Source organism: Nomascus leucogenys, chromosome 19 (assembly GCF_006542625.1).
Source record: "Nomascus leucogenys isolate Asia chromosome 19, Asia_NLE_v1, whole genome shotgun sequence".
Taxonomy (NCBI): domain Eukaryota; kingdom Metazoa; phylum Chordata; class Mammalia; order Primates; family Hylobatidae; genus Nomascus; species Nomascus leucogenys.
In genome coordinates, this window is record NC_044399.1 from 43,474,482 (window position 1) to 43,500,718 (window position 26,237).

The 26,237-nt window shown below is 50.8% G+C and overlaps 2 protein-coding genes across 3 annotated transcripts in view; both read left to right on the forward strand.

The window, feature by feature from the left end:
- THADA (THADA armadillo repeat containing) overlaps nt 1-16,662 on the forward strand; it is a 358,452-nt gene extending 341,790 nt beyond the window's left edge. For both annotated transcript variants that reach the window (XM_030800262.1, XM_030800261.1), the window contains 2 exons: nt 14,635-14,804; nt 16,170-16,662. In XM_030800262.1, the coding sequence (XP_030656122.1) occupies nt 14,635-14,804; nt 16,170-16,565 (566 nt within the window). In that variant the 3' untranslated portion in view covers nt 16,566-16,662. The remainder of the gene's footprint in view (nt 1-14,634; nt 14,805-16,169) is intronic.
- A 4,814-nt stretch (nt 16,663-21,476) lies between these two features.
- Nucleotides 21,477-25,708, forward strand: ZFP36L2 (ZFP36 ring finger protein like 2). The gene is made up of 2 exons (XM_030800263.1): nt 21,477-21,844; nt 22,356-25,708. Exons 1-2 carry the CDS (start codon nt 21,794-21,796, stop codon nt 23,787-23,789), a joined length of 1,485 nt encoding a protein of 494 aa, XP_030656123.1. The 5' UTR covers nt 21,477-21,793; the 3' UTR covers nt 23,790-25,708.
- The last annotated feature ends 529 nt before the right edge of the window (nt 25,709-26,237 follow it).

A 26,237-nucleotide genomic window follows, 5' to 3' on the forward strand; every position in this document is an offset into this window, starting at 1 on the left:
TGATCTCCCCACCTCAGCCTCCCAAAGTCCTGTGATTACAGGCGTGAGGCATCTTGCCCGGCTGTGCCCAGCCTTTAATAGTGATTTTATTTTTATTCAACAATTTTAGTCAGTAGGACTTTTCATGCCCAGTTTTAGAACTTGTAAGTTTTATTTTTTGTGTTTGTTTCCACCAAATCACAATTTCCCCCAGTCATTGTCTTGTCGTTATTTGCAGTTTTCAGTGTTACTAACAAAATTACTCCTGGGGTTGTTACTTTGAATTTTTTTCATGTGCTGCGATTTTCAGTGTAGTCTGATTATCTTCACTAGTAACATTCACTGCAAAGTAGAAAACAGCCTGCCTCTTCCTGGAGTCCCTCCTCCCAACTTCTCCACTGAAAACCTGGTGCTTAAAGGAAGGGAAGTTTTCTGGGCAGTGGACCCCTGGAGTCTCAAAACCCTTAAGACTCAAATGCTCCCCTTAGCAGGTAATTTCAGTCCATCCCGCAACAGTTTGAGCGTTACTCCTTTTTAGTTGGCCCAAAACCCAGAGTCTCGCTGCCCTCTAAGCTCTGAATTGTTGTCTTCTTGGCATGTTCCTGAAAGGTTTTCTGTGGACCTCTCCCTTCTCTTGCCTGCCCTCCAGGCTTCTCCACACTCAGCGTCAGCCTAGGGCCATGTCAGCAGTGATTTTCCATGCCTTTGGGAAATGTAGTCACTCCAGGGAGGCTGCTGGGGAGTGTTGACCACAGGGGACAGATAGGAAAGGCCTTGAGAGCTCTGGGGAGTAAACTCCATTTCAAGATATAAAATTCCCAGAAACTTTGAAATCGCAGGCATTTTCATTCTGAACACTGTTTATAAATCTTAAAATCATGTTGTGAGTTTAAAAGTCACTTATACCTTGATTTGGTCATTGCATTACCATAAACTGTGTTTGTTCTATTTAGAGCTGTAAAAGCCTAGGGGTGAAGTAGGGTGCCTATAGTAAGGGAACTTTCTGGATTCTGCTGTTTGTTTGTTTGTTTGTTTGTTTGTTTGTTTGTTTGTTTTGAGACGGAGTCCTGCTCTGTCACCCAGGCTGGAGTGCAGTGGCGCAATCTCAGCTCACTGCAACCTCCACCTCCCGGGTTCAAGCGATTCTTCTGCCTCAGCCTCCCAAGTAGCTGGGACTACAGGCACCCACCACCGTGCCCGGCTAATTTTTATATTTTTAGTAGAGACAGGGTTTCACCATGTTGGCCAGGCTGGTCTTGAACTCCTGACCTCAAGTGATCTGCCTGCCTCAGCCTCCCAAAGTGCTGGGATTACAGGCGTGAGCCACCGCGTCCAGCCTCTGGATTCTGTATAAGACTGGGAGGTGGGTGCCTAGTAAGGGAACTTTCTGGATTCTGGATAAGGCTGGGAGGTGGGTGCCTAGTAAGGAGACTTTCTGGATTCTAGATAAAGCTGGGAGGTGGGCGCCTAGTAAGGAGACTTTCTGGATTCTAGATAAGGCTGGGAGACGGGCGCCTAGTAAGGAGACTTTCTGGATTCTGGATAAAGCTGGGAAGTGGACACCTAGTAAGGGAACGTTCTATATTCTGGATAAGGCTGGGAGGCGGGTGTCTCGTAAGGGAACTTTCTGGATTCTGGATAAGGCTGGGAGGTGGGTGCCTAGTAAAGGAACTTTCTGGATTCTGCATAAAGCTGGGAGGCGGTAATGTTAAAGTCCTCAGGAGAGAAACATTATCTTCTTGAGTTTTTCTGATTTTCAAATTCTAGTCTTCAGTTACACCTCAGGATCATCTGCACCACTACCACGCATATCCCACCAATGCGTTTTGGGAGCCAAGCAGTCCCCTGTCTTGAGCTCTGTGCTGTGTTTACAGTACCTTGACTGGGCACATTCTTCAAGGCTAGCACAGTGCCTTTTGCTCATGACAGCTCTGTTGAAATGAATCAGTCATTTGCTTTCTTCCTCTCTCCCACCTCAAGCCCTGAGTAAGCTCAGAGGGTTGAGGGTGGGAGTGGGAAACCAGGCAGGTGACAGTGAGGGCCAGTGAAGCTTCACAAAGAACTCAGAAGGAACCAGTAAGTCTTAGGAGCTCAGGCCAAGAAGAAATTTCTTATAAAAGAAAGAAGTTGCTGGTTGTGGTGGCTCATGCCTATAATCCCAGCACTTTGGGAGGCCAAGGCGGGTGGATCACCTGAGGTCAGGAGTTCAAGACCAGCCTGACCAATATGGTGAAACCCTGTCTCTACTAAAATTACAAAAATTAGCCAGGCGTGGTGGTATGTGCCTGTAGTCCCAGCTACTAGGAAGGCTGAGGCAGGAGAATCAATGGAACCCGCGAGGCAGAGGTTGCAGTGAGCCGAGATCACACCACTGCACTCCAGCCTGGGCGATGGAGCAAGACTCCATCTCAAAAAAAAAAAAAGAAGAAAGAAAGAAAGAAGTTCCAGTAGTGAAATAAGCTGAAGAAAACTGAAGTGACTTCAAGGAAAGGAAAAAGAGAAGTTTCAAGATCCAGGCTGGTCAATGAGGAATGTGGAATGTGTCCTCAGAGCTGGTGAACTCTGCCCAGGCAGAGGAGAGGAGGTTGATGGAAGGCAGACCTCAGGTTGCCCAGCACTTACCAGTCTGTGGAAGCCTCCCTCACTGACTCATGACACGGGTAGGGAGGAAAGAAGAGGGCTGGGTGCTGCCATGTCCAGGAGGAGTGCCCTGGGGTGAGTGACCACGCAGATAGGAATGAAGTGCAAGGCACTTACCACCTGGGCAGAGTTGGAGGCGATCGAACCCTCTGGGAGGCTCTGCAGAGTGAAATCATCAAGGAGCAGGCAGAGGGAGGGACTCATCTGCTGTGGAGGGACTGGCTTTGCACTTTTCACAGGAAGGGCCTGACACAGTTCAGGCCCCAAAGGAATCGTCACCAAATGCAAGAATGCCAAATGCAGGCCACAATGGCTGGACAGGGCCCATTGCTTGCTCTGCTATCCCTTCACACACCAGGGCCCCAAGGACTGGCCTTTATTACCTGCTCCAGAACAGCCATGAAGCCCACATGCACAGCCCATGGGTGCCGTACGCTTTCCTGCTGAGCTCCAGAGATTGCCACAGAAAACAGGAGTGAGGTGCACACAAAACTGGGTATAATGGAAGCACCCGGAAGGGCTGGAGGCTGGTGGGACAGCTCCAGGCTGTAAGCCCCCTGGAGAACCAGGTCTTTTTCACAGATGTTATTTTCTGAGAGCAATATTTGTTTGAATCCATTCCTTATTTGCTACTGTGGTTTGAAGTGAACAAATGCAAGTATTTTTCTAGGGTTTGAGCTGAGTGTACTATTAACTGGCTATAATTTGTCAGTCCCTTTTTGGTGAAGTATGTCCCTATTGAATAAGAAGTGCACACTTTTATGAAATGCTTGTTTTCATTCATATTGGCTGTATCCATTTTTAAAATCAGGGGAAAAATTTTATTTACCCAGTGTTTTGAGGTGGGCCCACATTTTTAAAATCATAGTTATTTTAACTTTAAAAATAAAGATTTTTTGGAATGTATTGTTGATTAAAAATAATAATAAAGATTTTGAAATTATCTTTTCTTTTAAATGAAAACAAAGGATTTGCTAGGGTATTTCTGGTTTCATAATAGGTCACCAGGAAACATGTTTACATCAGGCAGTCATAGGTTTTAGGCATATAACACTTCTGTGGAGTTTGTATTCTTTGGGAGCTGGACCTGCAGGTATTCTGGGGAACCCAGGCCATTTGTTCCATTTGAAAATAGCTAAAGCATGAAGAAAAGGCAAATTCTTAGAATGTTAAAGGGTTTTCTCTCAAGTAGTTTTAAAATTTCAAATGATGGTGTTGTATCCCTTCCCTTCAGACCTGGAATCACATTTTCCCCTCAGGACAGAAAGGGCTCTGCGGCAGGCTGTGCCTGGGAGGGGGCTGCTTCTCACTTGTGGCCACCTCTCTGCCCAGGAGCTGGTGAGGAGGGGTGAACTAGGGGATGCCTTTCAGAAAAAAGGAGGTGAGGAGATGAGCCCCTCCGCACTGCCCCAAATAGAGACTAGTCTACTAGACTGAGCACTTGCAGAGACGTTCATGAAGGGACTGTTTGCGTTTGTGTGAGATTGGAGGCAGGCCCACAGCAGGGCTTCTCATCCTTGGCACTGTGGACATTGATTGGGGTGGTAGGGCTGTCATGAACACTGTAGGATATTGAGTAGTATCTCTAGCCCCTACCTACTACATGCCAGTAGCACCACCAACTCTGACTGTGACAACCAAAAATGGCTTCAGACACGGGCAGATGTACCCTGGGAGCAATGTGCCCTCTGGCTGAGAACCATGGGTGAAGGGAAGCAGTCATGATGTTGAGGCATCTACAGACAAGAGCAGTAGGAAGCCCCTCCCACCTGTCTGGCTGAATGGGAGACCCCAGGGATAGCAGAAGTCAGGGAGGAGGGGCTGCCCGGCAGGTGCCCTAGCCATGGGGGATGCAGCCACTGCTAGAATCTTCGCAACTTTCTGGGGAGGGTGCAAGAAAGAAATACCGCCAACTCCTCTCACTTCTACCCTCCAGTATACCAGTGCTCCCTTCACATTAGGAGAAGCCAGCTAGAAGCCCGGTGGCAAGGACACCTGGGTAAGGCAGTCTATAGAGATCAGCATCCTGGGGCACTGAGCAGGGTGGAAGAGAAGGGCAGAGAATGGAAAATGGAAAATAATCAGTTTGTTCATCCATCCATCCATGTATTCAGTACTTATGAGCAGCTTAGCAAAGTGGTCAAGAATGTAGGTGCTGGGCCGGGCACAGTGGCTCACACCTGTAGTCCCGGCACTTTGGGAGGCTGAGGTAGGTGGATCGCTTGAGCTCATGAGTTCAAGACCAGCCTGGGCAATATGGTGAAACCCTGTCTCTACCAAAAATACAAACATTAGCCAAGCATGATGGTGTGCCTATAGTCCTAGCTACTTGGGGGAGGCTAAGATGGGAAGATGGCTTGACTTGGGAGATGGAGGTTGTAGTGAGCTGAGACCACACCACTGCACTCCAGCCTGGGTGGCAGAGCCAGACCTTGTCTCCACAGAAAGAAAAAAAAGAAAAAAGAATATAGGTGCTGGAGTGCTGGAGTCAGATAAGCCTGGATTTGTATCTGGCCCTACCACTTGCAACCTGTATCCTATATGATCTTGAACAAGTCGTTTATCTAAATCTCAGTCACCTTGAGTATAAAATGGCAACAATAATTCTATCTATCTACCTAGACCTTATTCTTGCAATCTTGGATTTTTCCCCAATGGGAAAATGCAAGTCACAAGTAAATTGCATAGTATAAGACCACAATCAAGTGCTAAGCGGGTGGTATCTGGGCAGTACCCAGTGTTGGTTTTATAGACAATCCTGGGAAAGGAAAGACACCGGGTTTCAGCCATGGAGTTCCCCCTCAGCATCTGTGAACACCTTGAGCACTGTGCAGATACAGCAGAGAAAAAGTCCCCAGTGGGCTGAGAAACACCACAGGATCTGCGTTGTGTCCTGAGGGACAGGCCGGCAGGCTAAGTGAAAAGGAGGAAGAAGGGACCCCAGAGCAGGGAATGATGAGTGAATCAAAGCCAAGAGAGTTGGAGGGAGGGGGAAGGCCCAGATAGCAGTGTGGGGAGACCACTGAGAAGAGGTTTGGTTGAGGGACTCAGTGTTCTCTCCTGTAAAAGTAAGGGGAGGGCCTGGGGCCAGCTGCCTTCTTCAGTACTATTTCATAGGGGTCACCAACTCACATGTCCACAGAGACCACACAAGTGAGCACGCGTGTGAAAGGGGCGCGATGGGAGGCAGTAGGGTGGTCCCAGGCTGGAAGCATCCGCCTTCTGTAGGCCCGCTCTGCTCCAGCAGCCACTGCCGTCTTCTAATGCAGGCCTAGAGACACCACAGTCTGATTTTCCTAATTTTCAAAAGATGCTAGAAATTTGGATCTTTATGAGAATTGTCCTGATTTTTTTTAAATCCATGTGAGCTGTACTAAATAGTCCCTTTGCACCCCTGTCCAGACACTGCTGATAGGTCCAGACAGGGGTGCAAAGGGACTGTTTAGTACAGTTTAGCTGACACAACTCAGCTTAGAACCCAAGTTGTGTGTGTTTGGATTCTGCCTCCGCATATACTTTCTTTTAAACAGTAGGCTCTAAGACTTAAAACAAAAAGGATGTCAGGCAAAGTGGCTCACACCAGTAATCCTAGCACTTTGGGAGGCCTAGGTGTGTGGATCACTTGAGCCCAGGAGTTTAAGACCAACGTGGGCCACATGGCAAAACCCGTCTCTACAAAAAATACAAAAATTAGGGGGACATGGTAGTTTGTGCCTGTAGTCTCAGCCACCTGGGAGGCTGAGGTGGGAGGACCACGTGAGCCTGGGAGGTCGCTGCAGTGAGCTGTGATTGCGCCACTGTGCCCTAGCCTGGGCGACAGAGTGAGAGAGACCCTGTCTCAAAAAAATAAACATAAAAAAAGGAGGAGGAGGAAGAGGGGTCCACCTGGGCCCGGTGAAGTCTGAGTTCCCCCCAGACTTAATACCATGGTCAGGTAGGGAGTTGAGGGAAGGGATGGCTGTGGACGAGCGCACAGACAGGGCAGAGAGAGGGTGGGCCATAGTCCTGGCACTGCACACGGCCCTGGCACTTGGCCCAGTGCATGCTGGGACTAGGGCTGCCCTTGGGAGCTCTGGCCAGCATATTTAGTTCTTCTTTGATGAAATTTTTTTAATTTTCAGATAAAGAACAGAGACTATTAACCACAAACACCCATGTTCCCCGACTCAGACTTCCTCTGGATTCTTTGACGCTGGGGAGATGATCCCCCTCCATTCCTTAGGATACTGACCTTCCTCTGGGCCATTTGTCTCCAGTAGGGGTCAGCTGGGAGCTCTTAATTGGTGGTAAAGGTTGAAATGATGGCATTTGATAGCACGGCCATGAATGTACTCACAGAGTGCCCTACCTGGAATCCCAGCTCTGAGCCTGGGCTCCGATGGCCCTGGTGGGTGGAGAGCCCTTGCTAGTCTCAGAGTAGAGGGTAAGGGGAGGCAGGGGACAGAGAGGCTTCTGGCAGCCCCAGGAAATGTTGAGTGGCAGACTCAGCTGAACCGAGCTTGTTTTTCAGGACTACTTTAAAGTTCAGGCTCTTCCCCTGCTAAGGGGAAGTGAAGAAGACCATGGAGAAGACTAGAAATAATGAGGTTATCTGGAAACAGCCTCATGAAACCTGAATGTATTTTTGCTCAGAAAAAAGAAAGTGCAGTAACACTCACTCTATCAGACACTGCCTTTGCTGCCCAGGCCGCCCCAGCCTGCCTGGCCTCACCTCCAGTCCTCCCTTCAGTAGGCAGCTTGTCTCCCTGTGGCCCAAGCTTGGGCTCCTCACTCCCTCCCGGTTGTGTGTGTCCTCTCACCCCCGCTGCTTCGCCTGTCTGTGAAGCCTCCTCCCCCTTCCACATTTGTTTTTCCTTTCTGTCTTTTGATTACCCCTACTCATGATATAATTCGTCTGTGTCACACACCATCTTTGACTGTTTCCTCACACTTCGTGTGGGTCAGCTTGCCTCTGGCAACTCTTACTCTCTGAGTGGTTTTCTGGGTGGTTTTCCTCATGTTTCACACAGTGTCCTCCACACACAGGTGATCAATAAATACTTGTGGGTAGATAAAATATCCGATTGATGGGTGAATGGGTGAGTGGGTGGATGGGTGGTGAGTTGGTTGGATGGCAGGGCCACCCAACACCTTGGCCAGTCCCCTAAAGCTGAGGGATTTTTCAGATGCCTGAGGGAGGATTCTCCAGAGCTAGGGGCAGGGAGAATTCAGCCCATTGCCATTTGCACAGCATTTACTATGCTGCTTGCCCTCTCTTGAGAAGGACTAGAAGGCAGACTGACCAACGTGGCCTTAGTCTAGAAGGCATCTCCCCCGTAATACTTTAAAATCAGACCATGGGCTTTTTAATCCATGGTCTGAAATAGTTTTCAAGGTTGGCACCTGGAAAACATCTACTTTGACATCTTTCTTTCAATCAGTAGTTGAAAGCAACCTCAAAGCCTGCGACTTACCTGTCTACCTGCCTAGAAATTAATAATCACTTCCCCTAGTGCAGGGAGTCAGAGGCTGAGATTTGTAGTGGAGCCGGCCTGGGTCTTCACCTCCAGCCCTGCTGGGGGGTGGGGGATGGGGGTGGCGGCGCTCTTCATGGAGGCAGAGAAGAAGCACCAGGGAGTATCAGCACATAACAGGGTTTCTGATAGCTAGGCATCTGCCTTGGATGGGGAGCCCTGATGTGGCTGGGGCAGTAGCAAGATGAAGGCTATACTGCAGCAGCCCTGAAGCCTCTGGTTTGCTTCCCTCCTCTGCAATCCCAGTGAGTTACCCCTTCACAAGGATGGAAGGCACCAGATTAACCAATTCTAAATGCTGATCCATCGCATTTCCAACATGATTCCAAATGACCGCATGTTAATCCCACTTGTGTAGGCCTACCACAGACATGAATGTGTACCAGCAAACCCCACCCATTTGAAGCACTCCAGGAAGATTCTAGGGCATATTTCTTCTTGCCCTAGCAGTGTAGCCTGTGAGAGGAAGAGCCTCGGAGATCATTTATTCCCCACATTGACGTCTTCCTCCCACCAAGCCCCAGGTCCCACAGCTCTTGGCATGTGAACCACTCCACTGAGCACCTGATGTCCTTGCTGTTGCCTGGGTGCTTGTCTTACCTTCCCACCTAGACCTCCTGCTTCTTCGTTCCCTTTTGTGGCTGATTACTATTCCATTGTATGAATTTATAACCACATTTTATTTATCCATTTATTAGCTGATGGACATTCGGGTTATTTCCACATCTCGGCTCTTATGAACAAGGCTGCTATTAACGTTTATGTACAAGTTTTTGTGTGGATGTGTCTTTTTCTCTGTCTTAGATACACTCCTAGGAGTGCAGTTATTGGGTCATAGGTTTAATCTTTTGAGGAGAACTGCAAGACTGTTTCCCAAAGTGGCTACACCATTTTACACTCCCACTAAAAATGTACGAGGGTTCCAGTTTCTCCACATCTTTGCCAAAACTTAACTTTTTTTTTTATTATAGTCATCCTAGTGGGTGTGAAGTGGAATATGACTGGGGTTTTGATTTGCATTTTCCTGATGGTTAATGATCCTCAGCATCTTTTCATGTGTTTATTATTACTGAGTGTTAAGAGTTCTTTATGTAGTTTAGATACAGTCCCTTGTCAGAGATAGGATTTGTTCATATTTTCTCCCTTTCTGTGAATTATCCTTTCACTTTCTTTTTGGTGTTACTTTGAAGCACGAAAGTTTTCCATTTTAACAAAGCCCAGTCTTCCTTCTCTCCCTTCCTCCCTGCCCGCCTTCCTTCTTTCCTTTTTTTTTTTTTTTTTTTTTTTTTTGTGATGGAATCTTGCTCTGTCACCCAGGCTGGAGTGCAGTGGTGTGATCTTGGCTCACTGCAACCTCCACCTCCTGGGTTCAAGCAACTCTCCTGCCTCAGCCTCCCAAGTAGCTGGGGCTACAGGTGTTCACCACCACGCCTGGCTAATTTTTGTATTTTTAGTAGAGACAGGGTTTCACCATGTTGGGTCAGGCTGGTCTCGAACTCCTGACCTCAGGTGATCCACCCACCTTGGCCTCCCAAAGTGCTGGGATTACAGGCATGAGCCACAGCACCCAGCCTAACAAAGCCCAGTTTCTCTAATGTTGCTTGTGTTTTTGATGTCATATCTAAGAAATAGTTGCCTAATTCAAAGTCATACAGATTTACTTCTATGTTTTCTTCTGTAAGTTTTCTAAGGCCAAGGCCGGGTGTGGTGGCTCACGCCTGTAATCCCAGCACTTTGGGAGGCCAAGGCGGGTGGATCACAAGGTCAGGAGTTCAAGACCAGCCTGGCCAAGATGGTGAAACCCCGTCTCTACTAAAAATATAAAAAATTTAGCCAGGCACAGTGGCAGGCACCTGTAATCCCAGCTACTCAGGGAGGCTGAGGCAGGAGAATTGCTTGAACCTGGGCAGCAGAGGTTGCAGTGAGCTGAGATCGCACCACTGCACTCCAGCCTGGGCGACAGACTCTGTCTCAAAAAAAAAAAAAAATCAAATGAGTTTTCTAGTTTTAGCTCTTAGATTTAGGTGTTTGATACATTTTGAGTTAATTTTTGTATATTGTGTGAGGTAGGGGTCCAACTTTATTCTTTCGCAGGTGTGTATCCAATTGTCCCAGGATTACTGGTTGAAAAGACTGTTTTTTCCCCATTATTTTGGTACCCTTGTCAAAAATCATTTGACCATAAATGTGAGGGTGTGTTTCTGTACTCTCAGTCTGTTGATTTGTGTAATCTGCCCTTGCTGTTCTGTTGATCTATATGTCTATCCTTATGCCAGTACCACACTGTCTGTATTCCTTTTTTTTTTTTTTTTCTTTTTTTTTTGAGACAGAGTCTTGCTCCATCGCCCAGGCTGGTGTGCAGTGGTGTGATCTCGGCTCACTGCAAGTTCTGCTTCCTGGGTTCATGCCATTCTCCTGCCTCAGCCTCCCGAGTAGCTGGGACTACAGGCGCCCACCACCATGCCGGGCTAATTTTCTTTTTTTTGTATTTTTAGTAGACACGAGGTTTCACTATGTTAGCCAGGATGGTCTTGATCTCCTGACCTCGTGATCCACCAGCCTCAGCCTCCCAAAGTGCCGGGATTACAGGCATGAGCCACCGCGCCCAGCCCACACTGTCTTTATTCCTATAGCTTTGTAGTAAGTTTTGAAATCAGGACGTGTCAGTCCTCCAATTTTGTTTTCTTTTTCAAGATTGTTTTGGATACACAGCAGATTCTTTTTTTATTTTTTGTAGCAACAGGGTCTTGTCTCAAGTGATCCTTCCACCTTAGCCTCCCAAAATTAGGGGATTATAGGTGTGAGCCACTGAGCCCAGCCTCTCAGCAGATTCTTAAAACACACTTGTTGCTTGGCTGCTTGCTTTCTTGTTTCCTTGATGGACTAGCCAGCCTGTGAAAGCCTAGCTGGCCTGCACGCTTAAGTGACAAATTCCTCTTCCTACTCCAGCCTCCCTTCATAAGGCATTTGGCCAGTAGAGATCTAGGCAGTTCTGGCTGAGCCGTCTTAGTCCAGGGCAAGGTAGTAAGAGACAGAATTTGGCAGGTTGCAGCTGGTCCCTCAAGCAGGAGATCTAAATCCAACTCATCCTTCCCCCACTATCCCCAAAACATCTCAGCATTCCTTCCTCTTCTGTCCTTGCCGTGCAGGCTTGGAGTCTGGGTAATTACGAATTCTATCTAGACCCACTTCTGGCCACATCACACCAGCTCTTCTCTTTTGCCTGTCATCCCGCCACTCTCCTGCCCCTTCCTAACCATGATTCATGGCAAAATGGTGCAGGATGTGCCAGGCGTGGTGGCTCACGCCTGTAATCCCAGCACTTTGGGAGGCCAAGGCGGGCGGATCACAAGGTCAGGAGATCGAGACCATCATGGCTAACACGGTGAAACCCCGTCTCTACTAAAAATTCAAAAAAAATTTAGCCGGGTGTGGTGGCGGGCGCCTGTAGTCCCAGCTACTCTGGAGGCTGAGGCAGGAGAGTGGCATGAACTCGGGAGGCGGAGCTTGTAGTGAGCCGAGATTGCGCCACTGCACTCCAGCCTGGGCGACAGAGCGAGACTCCGTCTCAAAAAAAAAAAAAAAAGGTGCAGGATAGAGGCTACCTGTCCTGTCAGGTGGGGCTAGTGCAGCAGCCTGGCCTTCCTTGGTGGCATGTCTGGTCACCCCCATAGGTTCTTTATGGACTCAACAGGAATGTCACTTGAGCTGCAGGTACTGATTTTACTGATGGATGATGAAATTTTTTTCTTCCCTGTTGGGCTTTCAGTCTTTGCCTTAAGGAGACCATAAAAAAAGTGGGAGGCCAGGTGCAGTGGCTCATGCGTGTAATCCCAGCACTTTGGGAGGCCAAGGGGGCAGATCACTTGAGGTCAGGAGTTCGAGACCAGCCTGACCAACATGGAGAAACCTCGTCTCTACTAAAAATACATAATTAGCCGGGTGTGGTGGCGCATGCCTGTAATCCCAGCTACTCGGGAGGCTGAGGCAGGAGAATCTCTTAAACCTGGGAAGTGGAGGTCGCGGTGAGCCAAGATCGTGCCACTGCACTCCAGCCTGGGCAACAAGAGTGAAACTGTCTCAAAACAAAACAACAACAACAAAAAAGTGATAGGCTGGGCACAGTGGCTCATGCCTGTAATCCCAGCACATTGGAAGGCTGAGGCAGGTGAATCATTTGAGGTCAGGAGTTCGAGACTAGCCTGGCCAACATGGTGAAACCCCATCTCTACTAAAAATACAAAAATTAGCCAGCCATGGTGGCAGATGCCTGTAATCCCAGTTACTCAGGAGGCTGAGGCAGGAGAATCGCTTGAACCCGGGAGGTGGAGGTTGCAGTGAGCTGAGATCACGCCACTGCACTCAAGCCTGGGCAATACAGCAAGACTCAGTCTCAAAAAAAAAAAAAAAAAAAAAGAGTGATAAACCCACTGGGTGCAGTGGCTCATACTTGTAATCCCAGCACTTTGGAAGGCTGAGGTGGGTAGATCACTTGAGGTCAGGAGTTTGAGACCAGCCAGGCCAACATGGTGAAACCCTGTCTCTACGAAAAATACAAAAATTAGCTGGGCAAAAACAAACAAACAAAAATTATCTGGGTGTGGTGGCACATGCCTGTAGTCGCAGCTACTTGGGGGCTAAGGTAGGAGAATTGCTTGAACCTGGGAGGCGGAGGTTGCAGTGAGCCAAGATCATGCCACTGTACTCTAGCCTGGGCAACAGACTCTGTCTCAATCAATCAATAAAAGTTGAAGGGAAAAAAGAAAGAAAAAGGCCACTTAATTATCCCTTCTCTGTACAGATTCTCAGCCAATTGAGAACTGCAGAAAGGAGTTAGGTAGAGGTAAAAATGGAGATTGTATTGTAGGTAGAGGCCCAGTCAACACATAGACCCACAGCCAAAATGCACCTTCACCCCCTCCCCTTTTCTGTTTCCTGGTTTAAATCTGGGTTCTAGGCTGCAGAGCAAGCAGCATGGGGAACAGGGACACTAAAGGGCAAGTGTCCTAGGGGACTTATCTGGAGCTCTCAAGATGGTGAGATCAGTACTTTCGCCTGCTTACATGCAACTAGGTGCTGCTGTGTGACCTCTGAATAGTCCTGGCCCTACTGCAGGGTCACTACCCCTGCTGACCCCACCATCAAAACCTCTGGAATGTTGATGCTAGTTCTCCAAGTCTGCGCTTTGCATGCACCATGAAACTTGTTGCCAACTGTAATTTCTTGATTTGTGCAAGTGGGTTACATAATACCCAACCCATAGGATGCTAGAAGGACTGGGGAGACAGCATTTGATCAGGGCCTGGCACTCACTAGGCCCTCAGTGGGGCCATCCCAGTAAGCCTGGTTCAACAACCAGGGGAACTAAGCCTGCTGTTGCAGATTCTCGGCCGTCTGCCTGTGTGCCGAGTCTCTTCGGGGGCCAAATGGTCAAGGTAAGTCTGTGTGCTGAAGTTAGAGATGTGGATTTGGGAGTGATTAGGGCTCAACAGAAATACGTCATTGAAAGACAGGCGTTGGTGCAGGATGGGCCTACAGAGGTCCATTGTCTGTGCAGTGGGCTTTCAGTCCTGTGTTTCAGACACCCTCCAGGTTTGGGATGGGAGGGGCAGAGTTGTTAGGGGAAGTGACAACCCCCCTGAGCCTCCCTCTAAACCCATATTTAGGATTGTCTAAGGCCAAATGGTGAAATAAGCTATGGTTTCCCCAAGGCCCCCTGCTTCCTCTTTCTGCACCCTTCTGTTCTTTCAGTGCCCTTCCTCCAAGCACCCAGGAAAACAAGGGTCCAAAAACAAAAAACTCCAAGACAGAGGGCAGCAAAATAGGAGCCAAATGCAGCCTACCACCTGCTTTTTACAGCCCATGAGCTATCAATGGTTTTTACATTTTTAATTGGTTGAAAAAAATATTTTGTGACACATTAAATTCAAATTTCAGTGTCCATAAATAAAGTTTTATTGGAACACAGCCACAACCATTTGTTTACAAATTGTCTATGGCTGCTTTCAGCTGAGTTGAGGAGGTATAGGCTTGCAAAGTCTAAAATACTGACTCTCTGGCCCTTTAAGGAAAAGCTTGCCGATGCTCTAGGATGTGTCTTGCGCCCAGGAGATCTGCTTTCCAAGGAAAGGACAAACCAGTCAAATCCAGGCAGATGTGCAGAGTAGACACTGGACAGGGAAGCCTTCCTGATCCTTCCAGTGACACTGGAGGAGCTGAGGGGAGATAACTCTCTAATCCTGCAGATGGGACTGCTTCTGTCCACACTGAGTTAGGGGGCATGGAAACAGTGGGTTCAGGCCTATGACTCATTCTAACAGTATAAATAGCAGGATTCAGAAGGTGATTAATCATCTCCAGTGAGCCCACCCCACCAGCTTCCCTGCCAGGCTGGTGGTAGCGATTTTACCTGAGGCCTTTCATGTTCCCAGGGTCCTGCAGGCTGCCCTGGGGCCGGCCCTGAGCAGTATATTCATTGCTCACCTTTCTCCTGTCTTTGCAGAGTTTGCCTTCTGCCAGGTGGATGCCTCCATCGCTCTGGCCCTGGCCCTGGCCGTCCTGTGTGATCTGCTCCAGCAGTGGGACCAGCTGGCCCCTGGACTGCCCATCCTGCTGGGATGGCTGTTGGGAGAGAGTGACGACCTCGTGGCCTGCGTGGAGAGCATGCATCAGGTGATCCCAGGGTGTCAAGGGAGTGGGAGGCAGGGTTGGAGTGTCCTAAACCTGCTAGATGCAGCACCTACAGCCTCAGTTGGGCTTGTGCATGCTTAGACACAGAGCAGGAACCACTAGGAAAGTCACCCACTGGGTGCTGCCGAGGACACGGGGACACTCTTAGGCTGACTTCTGGGGTGCTGATGGTCAGCCTCCAGATTAGCCAGGGGAGAGAACTCGGAAAGAAGCCCCCGGCCGGGCACAGTGGCTCACGCCTGTAATCTCAGCACTTTGGGAGGCCAAGGCGGGCGGATCATGAGGTCAGGAGATGGAGACCATCCTGGCTAACACGGTGAAACCCCGTCTCTACTAAAAATACAAAAAATTAGCCGGGCCTGGTGGCGGGCGCCTGTAGTCCCAACTACTCGGGAGGCTGAGGCAGGAGAATAGTGTGAACCCGGGAGGCGGAGGTTGCAGTGAGCCGAGATTGCACCACTGCACCCCAGCCTGGGCAACAGAGCAAGACTCCATCTCAAAAAAAAAGAAAAGAAAAGAAAATTTAAAAATAAGCCCCTGGATGCAGAGAGTTTAATTATGGAGACTGCTTGTTAGTCAGTATTGGAGTTAGCCTGGGGCTTCCCAAAGTTAGGTCTGAGGGTGAAGCATTTTCAGAGAATTAGGATCTTTGCTGGGAACTTCCTGCTTGAAGAAAACGATTATTAGCCCCCTCCAGGGTGGGTGCAGTCACAGATAGGGAAACTGAGGACAAAGACAAGCAACAAAAGCATCCTGAGAACTAAAATTGATCGCCACCAGCATCTGACTCAGCTGGCCTTTTTGGCATCCCCAGCAGGCCAAGGGTTCAAAAAGCATTGTCCCTGTTTATGAGAAATTTGGAGACATGATAAGTGTCTGATAAAAGGACCTTGAGAATCAGTGTTATAGAAACAGGACGCAACCTAGTGTCCTGTGTTTGGAGATTCCTTCCTCTCTGGCCTGCTGCAGAGATGACCTTTCCTCCCTCCTCTCCAATTTCCAGCTGCACCTTAAACTCAGGGCTCACTCCCTTGTTGAAGTCCCCTTTTCAGCATCCATCCCCCAAAGTATCTTGACTTTGAACCACAAACACATCTTTATCCAAGGTCATGTTAAGTCTGGGGAAAAAATTCCTCTCTGGTGGAGAAATACAGTGAGTGAAAATAGAAGGTGACCTTCAAGGCTGCAAGTGGTGTGTGTACATGGGTGTTGACAGGCGAGAGTGCGCCCTCTGTCAGGTGGGGGAAGGGACACCCCTCTTGCATCTGGCAGGCTACTGCTTGGTCTGGACTGGGGCTTGTCACCATTCCCTGTAAGACTGACTTTCGGCTTTTTCATCTGATTTAGGTGGAAGAAGACTACCTGTTTGAAAAAGCAGAAGTCAACTTTTGGGCCGAGACCCTGATCTTTGTGAAATACCTCTGCAAGCACCTCTTCTGTCTCTTCTCCAAGTCCGGCTGGCGTCCCCCAAGCCCTGAGATGCTCTGTCACCTTCAAAGGATGGTGTCAGAGCAGTGCGACCTCCTGTCTCAGCTCTTCAGAGAGCTTCCACCAGCTGCTGAGTTTGTGAAGACAGTGGAGTTCACAAGACTACGCATTCAAGAGGAAAGGACTTTGGCTTGCTTGAGGCTGCTGGCCTTTTTGGAAGGAAAGGAAGGGGAAAACACCCTAGTTCTCAGTGTTCGGGACCCTTATGCAGAAGCGAGGCAGTTAACTCTTCCAAGAACAGAAGCGGCATGTTGAAGAAAATTTGGGGGATTGGAATGGGGGTATGTGTGGATTTTTCCTCCACTAAATCTGCAGGAAACATGTTGAACATAAATTCAAAAATTTTATCCCATTCATGCCTCCCCTACTTCTGTGAGTCCAGTCGTCTCTCACTCCTTACAGAGAAACTTTTCTTCAGTTCACTCATTCAGGGCAGCCTACTTTATTGCTGCTACTGTAGGAAGTGAGGCGACTCCGTTGCAGATTTACTCTGTCCCCAGGTGCAGGCCACCTGCAGGCCTGAATGAGCCTTTTTCATCCCCCAGGGCCTCTAATGTCCTGCCATAGCCGCCCTGCATTCTCTGTGAAGTGACTACACAGAGTTGGATTTTAGCACATACACATGATCCCTCCCCTCTCCCCTTTTCTGGCTTTATGTAGGGGCTAGATTCGTTGGCAAACAGCCCATTTGGTCAGATTTATAAATTTTGTTCCATTTTAGCAAAGCAGAAATATGTTCCAAATGTTGGATCCTAGGAGAATTCAGCATCAACGTTGCACAAATAATTTATTTTTATTGTCTGCATGTGTTAAGTCCTGCAGTGACCTACACATTCCATCCTAATTATTCAAAGAGCCATTGAGCGTTCCCCCTACCCCCCAAAAAGTATGCTAATGCTAGGAAACCTGGTTTTGCCACCCAGTGAAAGTATATCCATGCTCTTAGCTGTGAGGAGGAACCTGGGGAAAGGAGAGCCAGAGAAAATGACTTACTCTATGCCTGCATTGTTTACCTATCACTTGCTTGGTGGCAGTAACAAGTGTCTCACTTAAGATGCCATTAAACATATTTATTAGCTGGGCATGGTGGCTCACGCCTGTAATCCCAGCACTTTGGCAGGCTGAGGGAGGTGGATCATGAGGTCAGGAGTTCGAGACCAGCCTGACCAACATAGTGAAACCCTGTCTCTACTAAAAATACAAAAATTAGCAGGGCGTGGTGATGCGCACCTGTAATCCCAGCCACTCAGAAGGCTGAGGCAAGAGAAACGCTTGAACCCAGGAGGCGGAGGTTGCAGTGAGGCAACAGAGCGAGACTCCGTCTCAAACACACACACACTGTGCAGGAGAAACGCTTGAACCCAGGAGGCGGTTGCAGTGAGGCGACAGAGCAAGACTCTGACACACACACATTCTCAAAGGCAGGAGAAACGCTCGAACCCAGGAGGCGGAGGTTGCAGTGAGACGACAGAGCGAGACTCTGACACACACACACACACACACACACACACACACACACACACACTCAGGCAGGAGAAACGCTTGAACCCAGGAGGCGGAGGTTGCAGTGAGCCAAGATCGCGCCACTGCACTCCAGCCTGGATGACAGAGCGAGACTCCGTCTTAAAAACACACACACGGGCCGGGCGCGGTGGCTCACACCTGTAATCCCAGCACGTTGGAAGGCCAAGGCGGGTGGATCACAAGGTCAGGAGTTTAAGACCAGCCTGGCCAAGATGGTGAAACCCCTTCTCTACAAAAAAAACAAAAAAATTAGCCGGACGTGGTGGTGGGCGCCTGTAATCCCAGCCACTCGGGAGGCTGAGGCAGAGAATTGCTTGAACCCGGGAAGCAGAGGTTGCAGTGAGCCGAGATCGCGCCACTGCACTCCAGCCTGGGCGACAGAGCGAGACTCGTCTCAAAAAAACACACACACACACACACACACCCTTTACACACACACATTTACCCTTTACACATACACACACACACACCCTCTCTCTCTCATCCTTTGCAGTGATTTTAATCTAGAAACCTTAATGATTTTCTGCCTTTTCAAGCCCAGCCCAGCCCTCTTCCTCAAACATCCAGCAGGTGGCGCTCTTGCATACGTTTTGCTGCTGGTCCAGTTTTTCATTGGCTCACCACTTTTTATTTATAATTTCAGAATAAGTGTTACCCACTAACAGTTATCTTGAGAATCATAGCTTTGGATGGGTCGTAGCTTCATCCGCATTCATTTTTCATCCTACTGATCTGAAAAAAACATTTCAATCATAGTATATAAAATTGCTTCAGATTTTAGGGTCTGTAAAAAAAAAAAAGTACTCAGGTGAATGATCACTTAGAGTAATTTCATTGACGTTTCAGGGTCTGAAGGGGGCGGGTTAGAGGAGGGTGAGTTTACAATCATTTCCTACTGCAGAAAAGCTCATATTTCAAATGTAATTCATCGCTCTTTGAGAGAAAACCATCTAACACTAAAAATGCAGCTGTAAGCCAGGTATGGTGGTGCACACTTGTAATCCCAGCTACTCAGGAGGCAGAGGTGGGAGGTTCGCCCAGGAGTTCACGCCTGTGAAAGGCCACTGCACTCCAGCCTGAGTAACACAGCAAGACCCCATCACTAAAAGAAAGGAATTTAAGAACAAAAAAGCAGCCATACTGGAAATATAGGAAAGGGGCTTTGTAGGAAGAGGCAGGAAAGAAGTTAACTCCGTGTCCAAAGTTTTGTCCTAAAGAGAACAGGAAATTCCCTGGGTGGTTTTGCAGCCACTCAGCCCCAAATGTGGTTCTTGTGATCCTGAATTAATTACCTAGTTAGGCAGCTGTGTAGCCCACACCTGATGGAAAGCTGCCAACCAAACACTTTTGTTCTAAGACCTAGCTGGTGAGAAGTGAGGGACTTGGTAACATAAACGTGGTGATAACCACAGAAAAATAATTATGAAACTGGCCCAACAAAGCCCAGCTCATTGGAAATGGCCAGCACTTCTTTTTTTCTCCATTTAAAATGAAAAAAAAAGCAGCTACATTATACATTTTATACCAGCAGGTACTCTGTACACAAGCATGTCCCATAACATGTCCACATGTTATCTCCAGAATCCTAATCTGCAAAGTGGGTGTTCTCACAGCTGTTGACTGGGACTCACCTCAGATTTGGACGTTGATTCAAACAGATGTTTCCATTGGTTCCGTATCTGAAATCTTGTTACTAACCTAATAGAAGTGCCTAGGGAAGCGGCTGTTTCACACTGTTTGGTGAGATGTTTGGGGTCATCTCACCAAAGAACAAACCAGACCACAGCTGCCCAGGTATGTCAAGGGGTCAGTGTAGGGTAGGTGCTAAAAGTGAAACTGGTCCCTCTGAGGTCACCTACTCTTGGCTGTGAGTCCTAGGGTCCAGGACTTGGGTGCCCCCACAGCTCTGCACTCATGATTCTGTGGCTCTCTGTCCATCTGGCCATAGTTCAGAAGCCTGGCTTTCTCCACCCTTATGCTTTTGTCAATTTGGTTTAATACATAAAGATGGTTTAGTTCTTGTTTGTCTTTTTAAACACCTTCACAGATATCATTTGCACCTTGCCAAAGGTGAGAGATGAATAACGCAGGAATATTCGTTTCACAAGGAAACCCAAGTACCAAAGAGATGATGTGATTTGCCTAAGACCACATGATTTCTATGGGGCAGGGCCTGAACTCCAGCCCAGCATTCCTGATCCTTACCCTGGACTCTGGATCCCTGGGCCGTGAGGGGAGTACGGTAGTGGGAAATGGAGGCTACACTCCGGGGACTCGAATCCCTGAGTGGCAGGCCTAGTTCTTTCCCCGGCGGGTCCGGGACCTTCCAGCTTCAGGCCCAAGCTTTTTGGCAACCTGTATGAACGCGGAGCGAGAAGTGCCCTAGAGCAGACTCCAGATCGTTCCTAGTGGGGCTGTCAGCCGCTTTAGCCTCACTGGGCGCTAGATGGGAGTGTCTGCTCCGTACCCGGACGAAGGCGGGGCGCCTGCTGGCAAAGCGCATTTTCCAGCGCAAGCTGTTGGGGTGTGGGGCTGGCGAGAGAGGGAAAACAGAGGGTGGCGCGCCCACCATCAGCGTCTGTGCAGCCCCACCTGCGCCGCGGGTTGGACTCAGCCGGATCCTGCAGCCCTCATCGAGCAAAGGCTGGGCGCGGCGCCCCCACTGCCGGGGAGGGAAGAGGCTGGGAGGACGCAACGGGCCCAGGCTGTGCCGGGCGGGGAGCCTCGGCAGGCAGCTGCACCCCCAGCCCCAGAGGGCTGGGGAAGGCCGGGCCGACCAGCAGACGGAAAGGGTGGCGCTAAGTCGCCTTCAAGCCCGCACTGCTCTCCCGGCCTTTCCTCCTGTCCTCAGAGTCAGCTCCCCCGCCCGGGACGTCCCGCGCCACTCTGCGCCTTTGGCCCTGGCTCAAGGTCTTGTGATGTGATTAGCAAAGCCAGCGCCTTGTCCTCAGACACTCAGCCCTGCCCGGCAGGCCCCGGCGCTCAAGCCCTGTTTACTGAGCCTGGGCGGGGAGGGGGCGGAGAAACGAGCCCGGGCTACACCGGCAAGACTGCCGCGGCGGCCGCCCGCGTGGCCATCCCTACCCCCACCGCGACTCCACGTGCAGTCGGGCTGGAGCCGCCACCGACTGGACGCAGGCCCCGAGCCCCCGCCTGCTGGCTGGAGCACCCTTTGCAAACCCGCCGGGCCGCGGGATGGTTGCGATATTTTGGCATTTTGCAATTCCCGCGCCCAGCACAAAACCGAAGGTGAGAGCTAAAAGCTCCACAGGTCCGCCTCGGAGAACAGGGCAGGGAAAGACACGTCCAGGGCTGCAGAATCCCGGCCACGCTAAACGTACCGGGGCTCTCCGACCGCGCAGCCCCAGAGCAGGAGAGCCGTGACTTCCCGCCGCCACCCGGTGGCAACCACTGGGGCCGAGCGCTACACGCCACACCGGCCGCCCGGGCCGCCAGCCCCGCCCGGAGGCCTCCCGCCCCCTCCCCCGGAAGAAAAAAATTGGCGGCGGCCAATGGGAGGCCGGGAAGGCGCCTGACGTCCGCGAGCGGGCGGGCGGCGTTGCCTGGAGACCCCGGCCGGGGCCGAGTTTTGTCCCCTCCCCCGGCGCGCCCGCCCCGCCGCAGCCGCACTCCCGGGCTCTATATAGGGCGCGCGCTCGCGGGCCGCCGAGTTCCAGCAGTCCGTGAACTGCCGTCGGCTCCGCGGGGGGGGCGGGCCGGGCACCCCGGGGCGCGGAGGAGCGCTCCTCGCTTCTCTCCTTCCCCCCTGCCGCACTCCGCCGCACCCTCCCGCCGGCCCGCACTGCTGCCCTCGCCCTCTCCTCTCGCCCCCGGGCAAACTTTCGGCCCCTCCCCGCCCCTCGCCCGTTATTCGTCGTGGCTCAACCCCGGCCACACCGCCCCAAGGGCTCCTCCCGACCTCCCGGCCTGCCGCTCCAGCCACTGCGGGATCCAGAAACATGTCGACCACACTTCTGTCCGCCTTCTACGATGTCGACTTCTTGTGCAAGGTACGCCGGGGAGCGGGCCGGGCCGGCAGCAGCAGTTCTAATTCTTGGACTTTGCCTCTGTCCCCAGGTCCTGGGGGACGCCCCTCCCGCCCTGCCTTTCAGGTCGGGAAAGTCCCGGGGGTTGCAAAAGAGTGTGCGAGCGCCCTGGAGGCGGGGAGGGCTGCAGGGAGGGCGCCGGTGTCGCGGTTGAGTTTCTCCACTGCCAACAGCGGCCACGCTGCCTGGGGCTTCCCGGACAGGCTTCGCGCCGCCCACCTCGGCGGCCGGGGCGGAGGATCACGTGTCGAAACCCAGCGCGGCCCTTGATGGGCGTCCTCCCCTCTCCCGCTCCCTCCAGCAAGATCTTGCTGCTTTTGCGCGTGTATAGGTGTAGGGTGGAGGCCGAGTCGGGATCCGCCAAGAGCGGGGGAGAAAGAGGAAAAGAATCAGGCTGGGAGTTCCTCTGCGGCTCGCCCCGAGTCTGTCTTCCCCTTCCGTTTTCATCCCTTCCCCGCTCCCCTCCCTTTGGCAGACGGAGAAATCCCTGGCCAACCTCAACCTGAACAACATGCTGGACAAAAAGGCGGTGGGGACGCCCGTGGCCGCTGCCCCTAGCTCGGGCTTCGCGCCGGGCTTCCTCCGACGGCACTCGGCCAGCAACCTGCATGCACTCGCCCACGCCGCGCCCAGCCCCGGCAGCTGCTCGCCCAAGTTCCCGGGCGCCGCTAACGGCAGCAGCTGCGGCAGCGCGGCGGCCGGCGGCCCGACCTCCTACGGCACCCTTAAGGAGCCGTCGGGGGGCGGCGGCACAGCCCTGCTCAACAAGGAGAACAAATTCCGGGACCGCTCGTTCAGCGAGAACGGCGACCGCAGCCAGCACCTCCTGCACCTGCAGCAGCAGCAGAAGGGGGGCGGCGGCTCCCAGATCAACTCCACGCGCTACAAGACCGAGCTGTGCCGGCCCTTCGAGGAGAGCGGCACGTGCAAGTACGGCGAAAAGTGCCAGTTCGCGCATGGCTTCCACGAGCTGCGCAGCCTGACTCGCCATCCGAAGTACAAGACGGAGCTGTGCCGCACCTTCCACACCATCGGCTTCTGCCCCTACGGGCCGCGCTGCCACTTCATCCACAACGCGGACGAGCGGCGGCCCGCGCCGTCGGGGGGCGCCTCCGGGGACCTGCGTGCCTTTGGCACGCGCGACGCGCTGCACCTGGGCTTCCCGCGGGAGCCGCGGCCCAAGCTGCACCACAGTCTCAGCTTCTCGGGCTTCCCGTCGGGCCACCATCAGCCCCCGGGCGGCCTCGAGTCGCCGCTGCTGCTCGACAGCCCCACGTCGCGCACGCCGCCGCCGCCCTCCTGCTCTTCGGCCTCGTCCTGCTCCTCCTCCGCCTCCTCCTGTTCCTCGGCCTCCGCGGCCTCCACGCCCTCGGGCGCCCCGACATGCTGCGCCTCCGCGGCGGCCGCGGCTGCGGCCGCTCTGCTGTACGGCGCCGGTGCCGAGGACCCGCTGGCGCCGGGGGCCCCGTGCGCGGCCTGCTCGTCGGCCTCGTGCGCCGCCAACGCCTTCGCCTTCGGCCCGGAGCTCAGCAGCCTCATCACGCCGCTCGCCATCCAGACCCACAACTTTGCCGCCGTGGCCGCTGCCGCCTACTACCGCAGTCAGCAGCAGCAGCAGCAGCAGCAGGGCCTGGCGCCCACAGCGCAGCCCCCGGCGCCGCCCAGCGCGACCCTCCCTGCCGGGGCCGCCGCGCCTCCCTCGCCGCCCTTCAGCTTCCAACTGCCGCGCCGCCTGTCCGACTCGCCCGTGTTCGACGCGCCCCCCAGCCCCCCGGACTCGCTGTCGGACCGCGACAGCTACCTGAGCGGCTCCCTGAGCTCCGGCAGCCTCAGCGGTTCCGAGTCCCCCAGCCTCGACCCCGGCCGCCGCCTGCCAATCTTCAGCCGCCTCTCCATCTCCGACGACTGAGGCAAGAGGGCGCCAGTGAGGAGGAAGGGAAGGCGGTTCAGAGACGTTGGAGGACACCCCTCGCCATCTCGCCCCCCTGCTGGGGGCACGGGAGTGGGGGGTGACATGGGCCCCAGGCAGACTGCAAGCCCAACCGAGCACTTGGACTCGAACTCTGTGCCGGGAGGGGCCCCCACCCCTCCTTTTTCGGTTTTCTCTTTTTTTTTTTTCTTTATTACGAAGTTTCATTCTTTTTGAGCAAAAAAGTCGAGGAACTTTTTCTATTGAACAAAATATTCACAACAGGGCAGTTGTGATACGAATAGAACAAAAAAAAAAAAACACTTAAACTTTTTAGGACTCCGATATGAGTTTGGGACTTCAGGAAAAATCAACCCAACACCAGCAGCTACCAACCACCATTCCATCTCCTCACTTGAACAGCATTAGTTAAGTCCAGATGTGGGAACCCTTCTCTTGGAAGAAGTTCCTAATTGTTTGTCTCAGACCGGTGTAAACAAACTAGCCAGCCACCACCTTGCTAAACCTATAAGCTTTTTAGAATCCAATATTCTGCCAAGAATATGCCTTGATAGTTAGCCCTCAGCCCATAGGTGTTTTTTGTTTTTTGACAGAATTATGTATGTCTGAGGGTGAAAAAACAAACCCTTGCATTCCAAAGGTCCATACTGGTTACTGGTTTCATTGCCACCACTTAGTGGATGTTTAGTTTAGAACCATTTTGTCTGCTCCCTCTGGAAGCCTTGCGCAGAGCTTACTTTGTAATTGTTGGAGAATAACTGCTGAATTTTTAGCTGTTTTGAGTTGATTCGCACCACTGCACCACAACTCAATATGAAAAAAACTATTTAACTTATTTATTATCTTGTGAAAAGTATACAATGAAAATTTTGTTCATACTGTATTTATCAAGTATGATGAAAAGCAATAGATATATATTCTTTTATTATGTTAAATTATGATTGCCATTATTAATCGGCAAAATGTGGAGTGTATGTTCTTTTCACAGTAATATATGCCTTTTGTAACTTCACTTGGTTATTTTATTGTAAATGAGTACAAAATTCTTAATTTAAGAGATTGTATGTAATATTTATTTCATTAATTTCTTTCCTTGTTTACGTAAATTTTGAAAGATTGCATGATTTCTTGACAGAAATCTATCTTGATGCTGTGGAAGTAGTTTGAGGAACATCCTATGAGTTTTCTTAGAATGTATAAAGGTTGTAGCCCATCCAACTTTAAAGAAAAAAATGACCACATACTTTGCAATCAGGCTGAAATGTGGCATGCTTTTCTAATTCCAACTTTATAAACTAGCAAAAAAGTGTTTGCTTATTCCACCAGTTCTACTGTGACATACTCGAGTATAAAAACATGTAGCAATAACGGGGAGTGGGGGGGAGTCTCACAGTGCCTTTGGAAGGGCCCGAACTTGCCTTAAATCTTCCTCAACCAAATAAGTATTTTATTAGTGCTTGAGAGAATCTGAATGTAGGATGGGTTCAACTGCACAAAAGGAAAAGATTTTTACCACTTTTTTTATATAGATATAAAGTGAAGCAACCGCCTCTTAGTGCTGAAATATGTAGTACGTGAATATGCCTTGTTTAATTACAGAAAATTCCAAAACTTGTACTATTTTTTTTTCCGTGTAGAAAGGCAGGAATGTTTCCTAAGCTTTCCTGGACAGCAGATGAATGAGCGGTAGCTTTAGTTTGTACGTAGGTACAGTTGGAGCACTATATGTACTCTCTGGACTACTTTGGACAGAAGTAGGTTTTTGAATGTAACAAGATAAGTCAACTTGAGTTGTAATATATTTTGGGGAATCAGTTCACTACAAATTGTGACTGTAAACATTGTACTGTAAATGTTTTGTAGTTTTCCCCCAATAAAATTTTTGGGAAAAAAAGGTATTAACATGCAAGAGCTTTCTTTTTAAACAGGAATGTCTAGCTTTCTAGCTTCCCAGCTAACCATGTCTGCCGTTCCCCAGGTCTTGGCATGGTGTGGGAGGACTTGGAGAGCTGGCAGAGCCAGAGTTCTGAAGAGCCTGCGGTCCTCTCAGCCCATATATATTTTATAAGCAAGTTCTTCTAACTGAAAGAAAGTAATTATTCGGACTGTCAAGGGCATTAGTTAGCTAGCTGTTCCCTTTGGTAATAAGATGCATCCCAGAGTTGGCTGGCTGGTGGCAGGGCCTGGCTGGGAGGCCTGAAGGGGTGTGGTCTGCCTGTGAGTCATTGAGTGGATCATGTGGCTGCGGTAGCAGCTGAGGGTCCGATTTTTTGCTGGGAAACAGAACTGCTTGGGTGGGGAAGGGGAGGAGGATCTTTCTGCAGCCGGTGGCCTGCCAGGCCTGAGTGCTGAGCTGGAGGTGGAGAGTGAAGCCAGGCTTTCTCTGGGTTGGAGAACTGCAGTTTTGCCTGGATTTTGGAAAGCCTG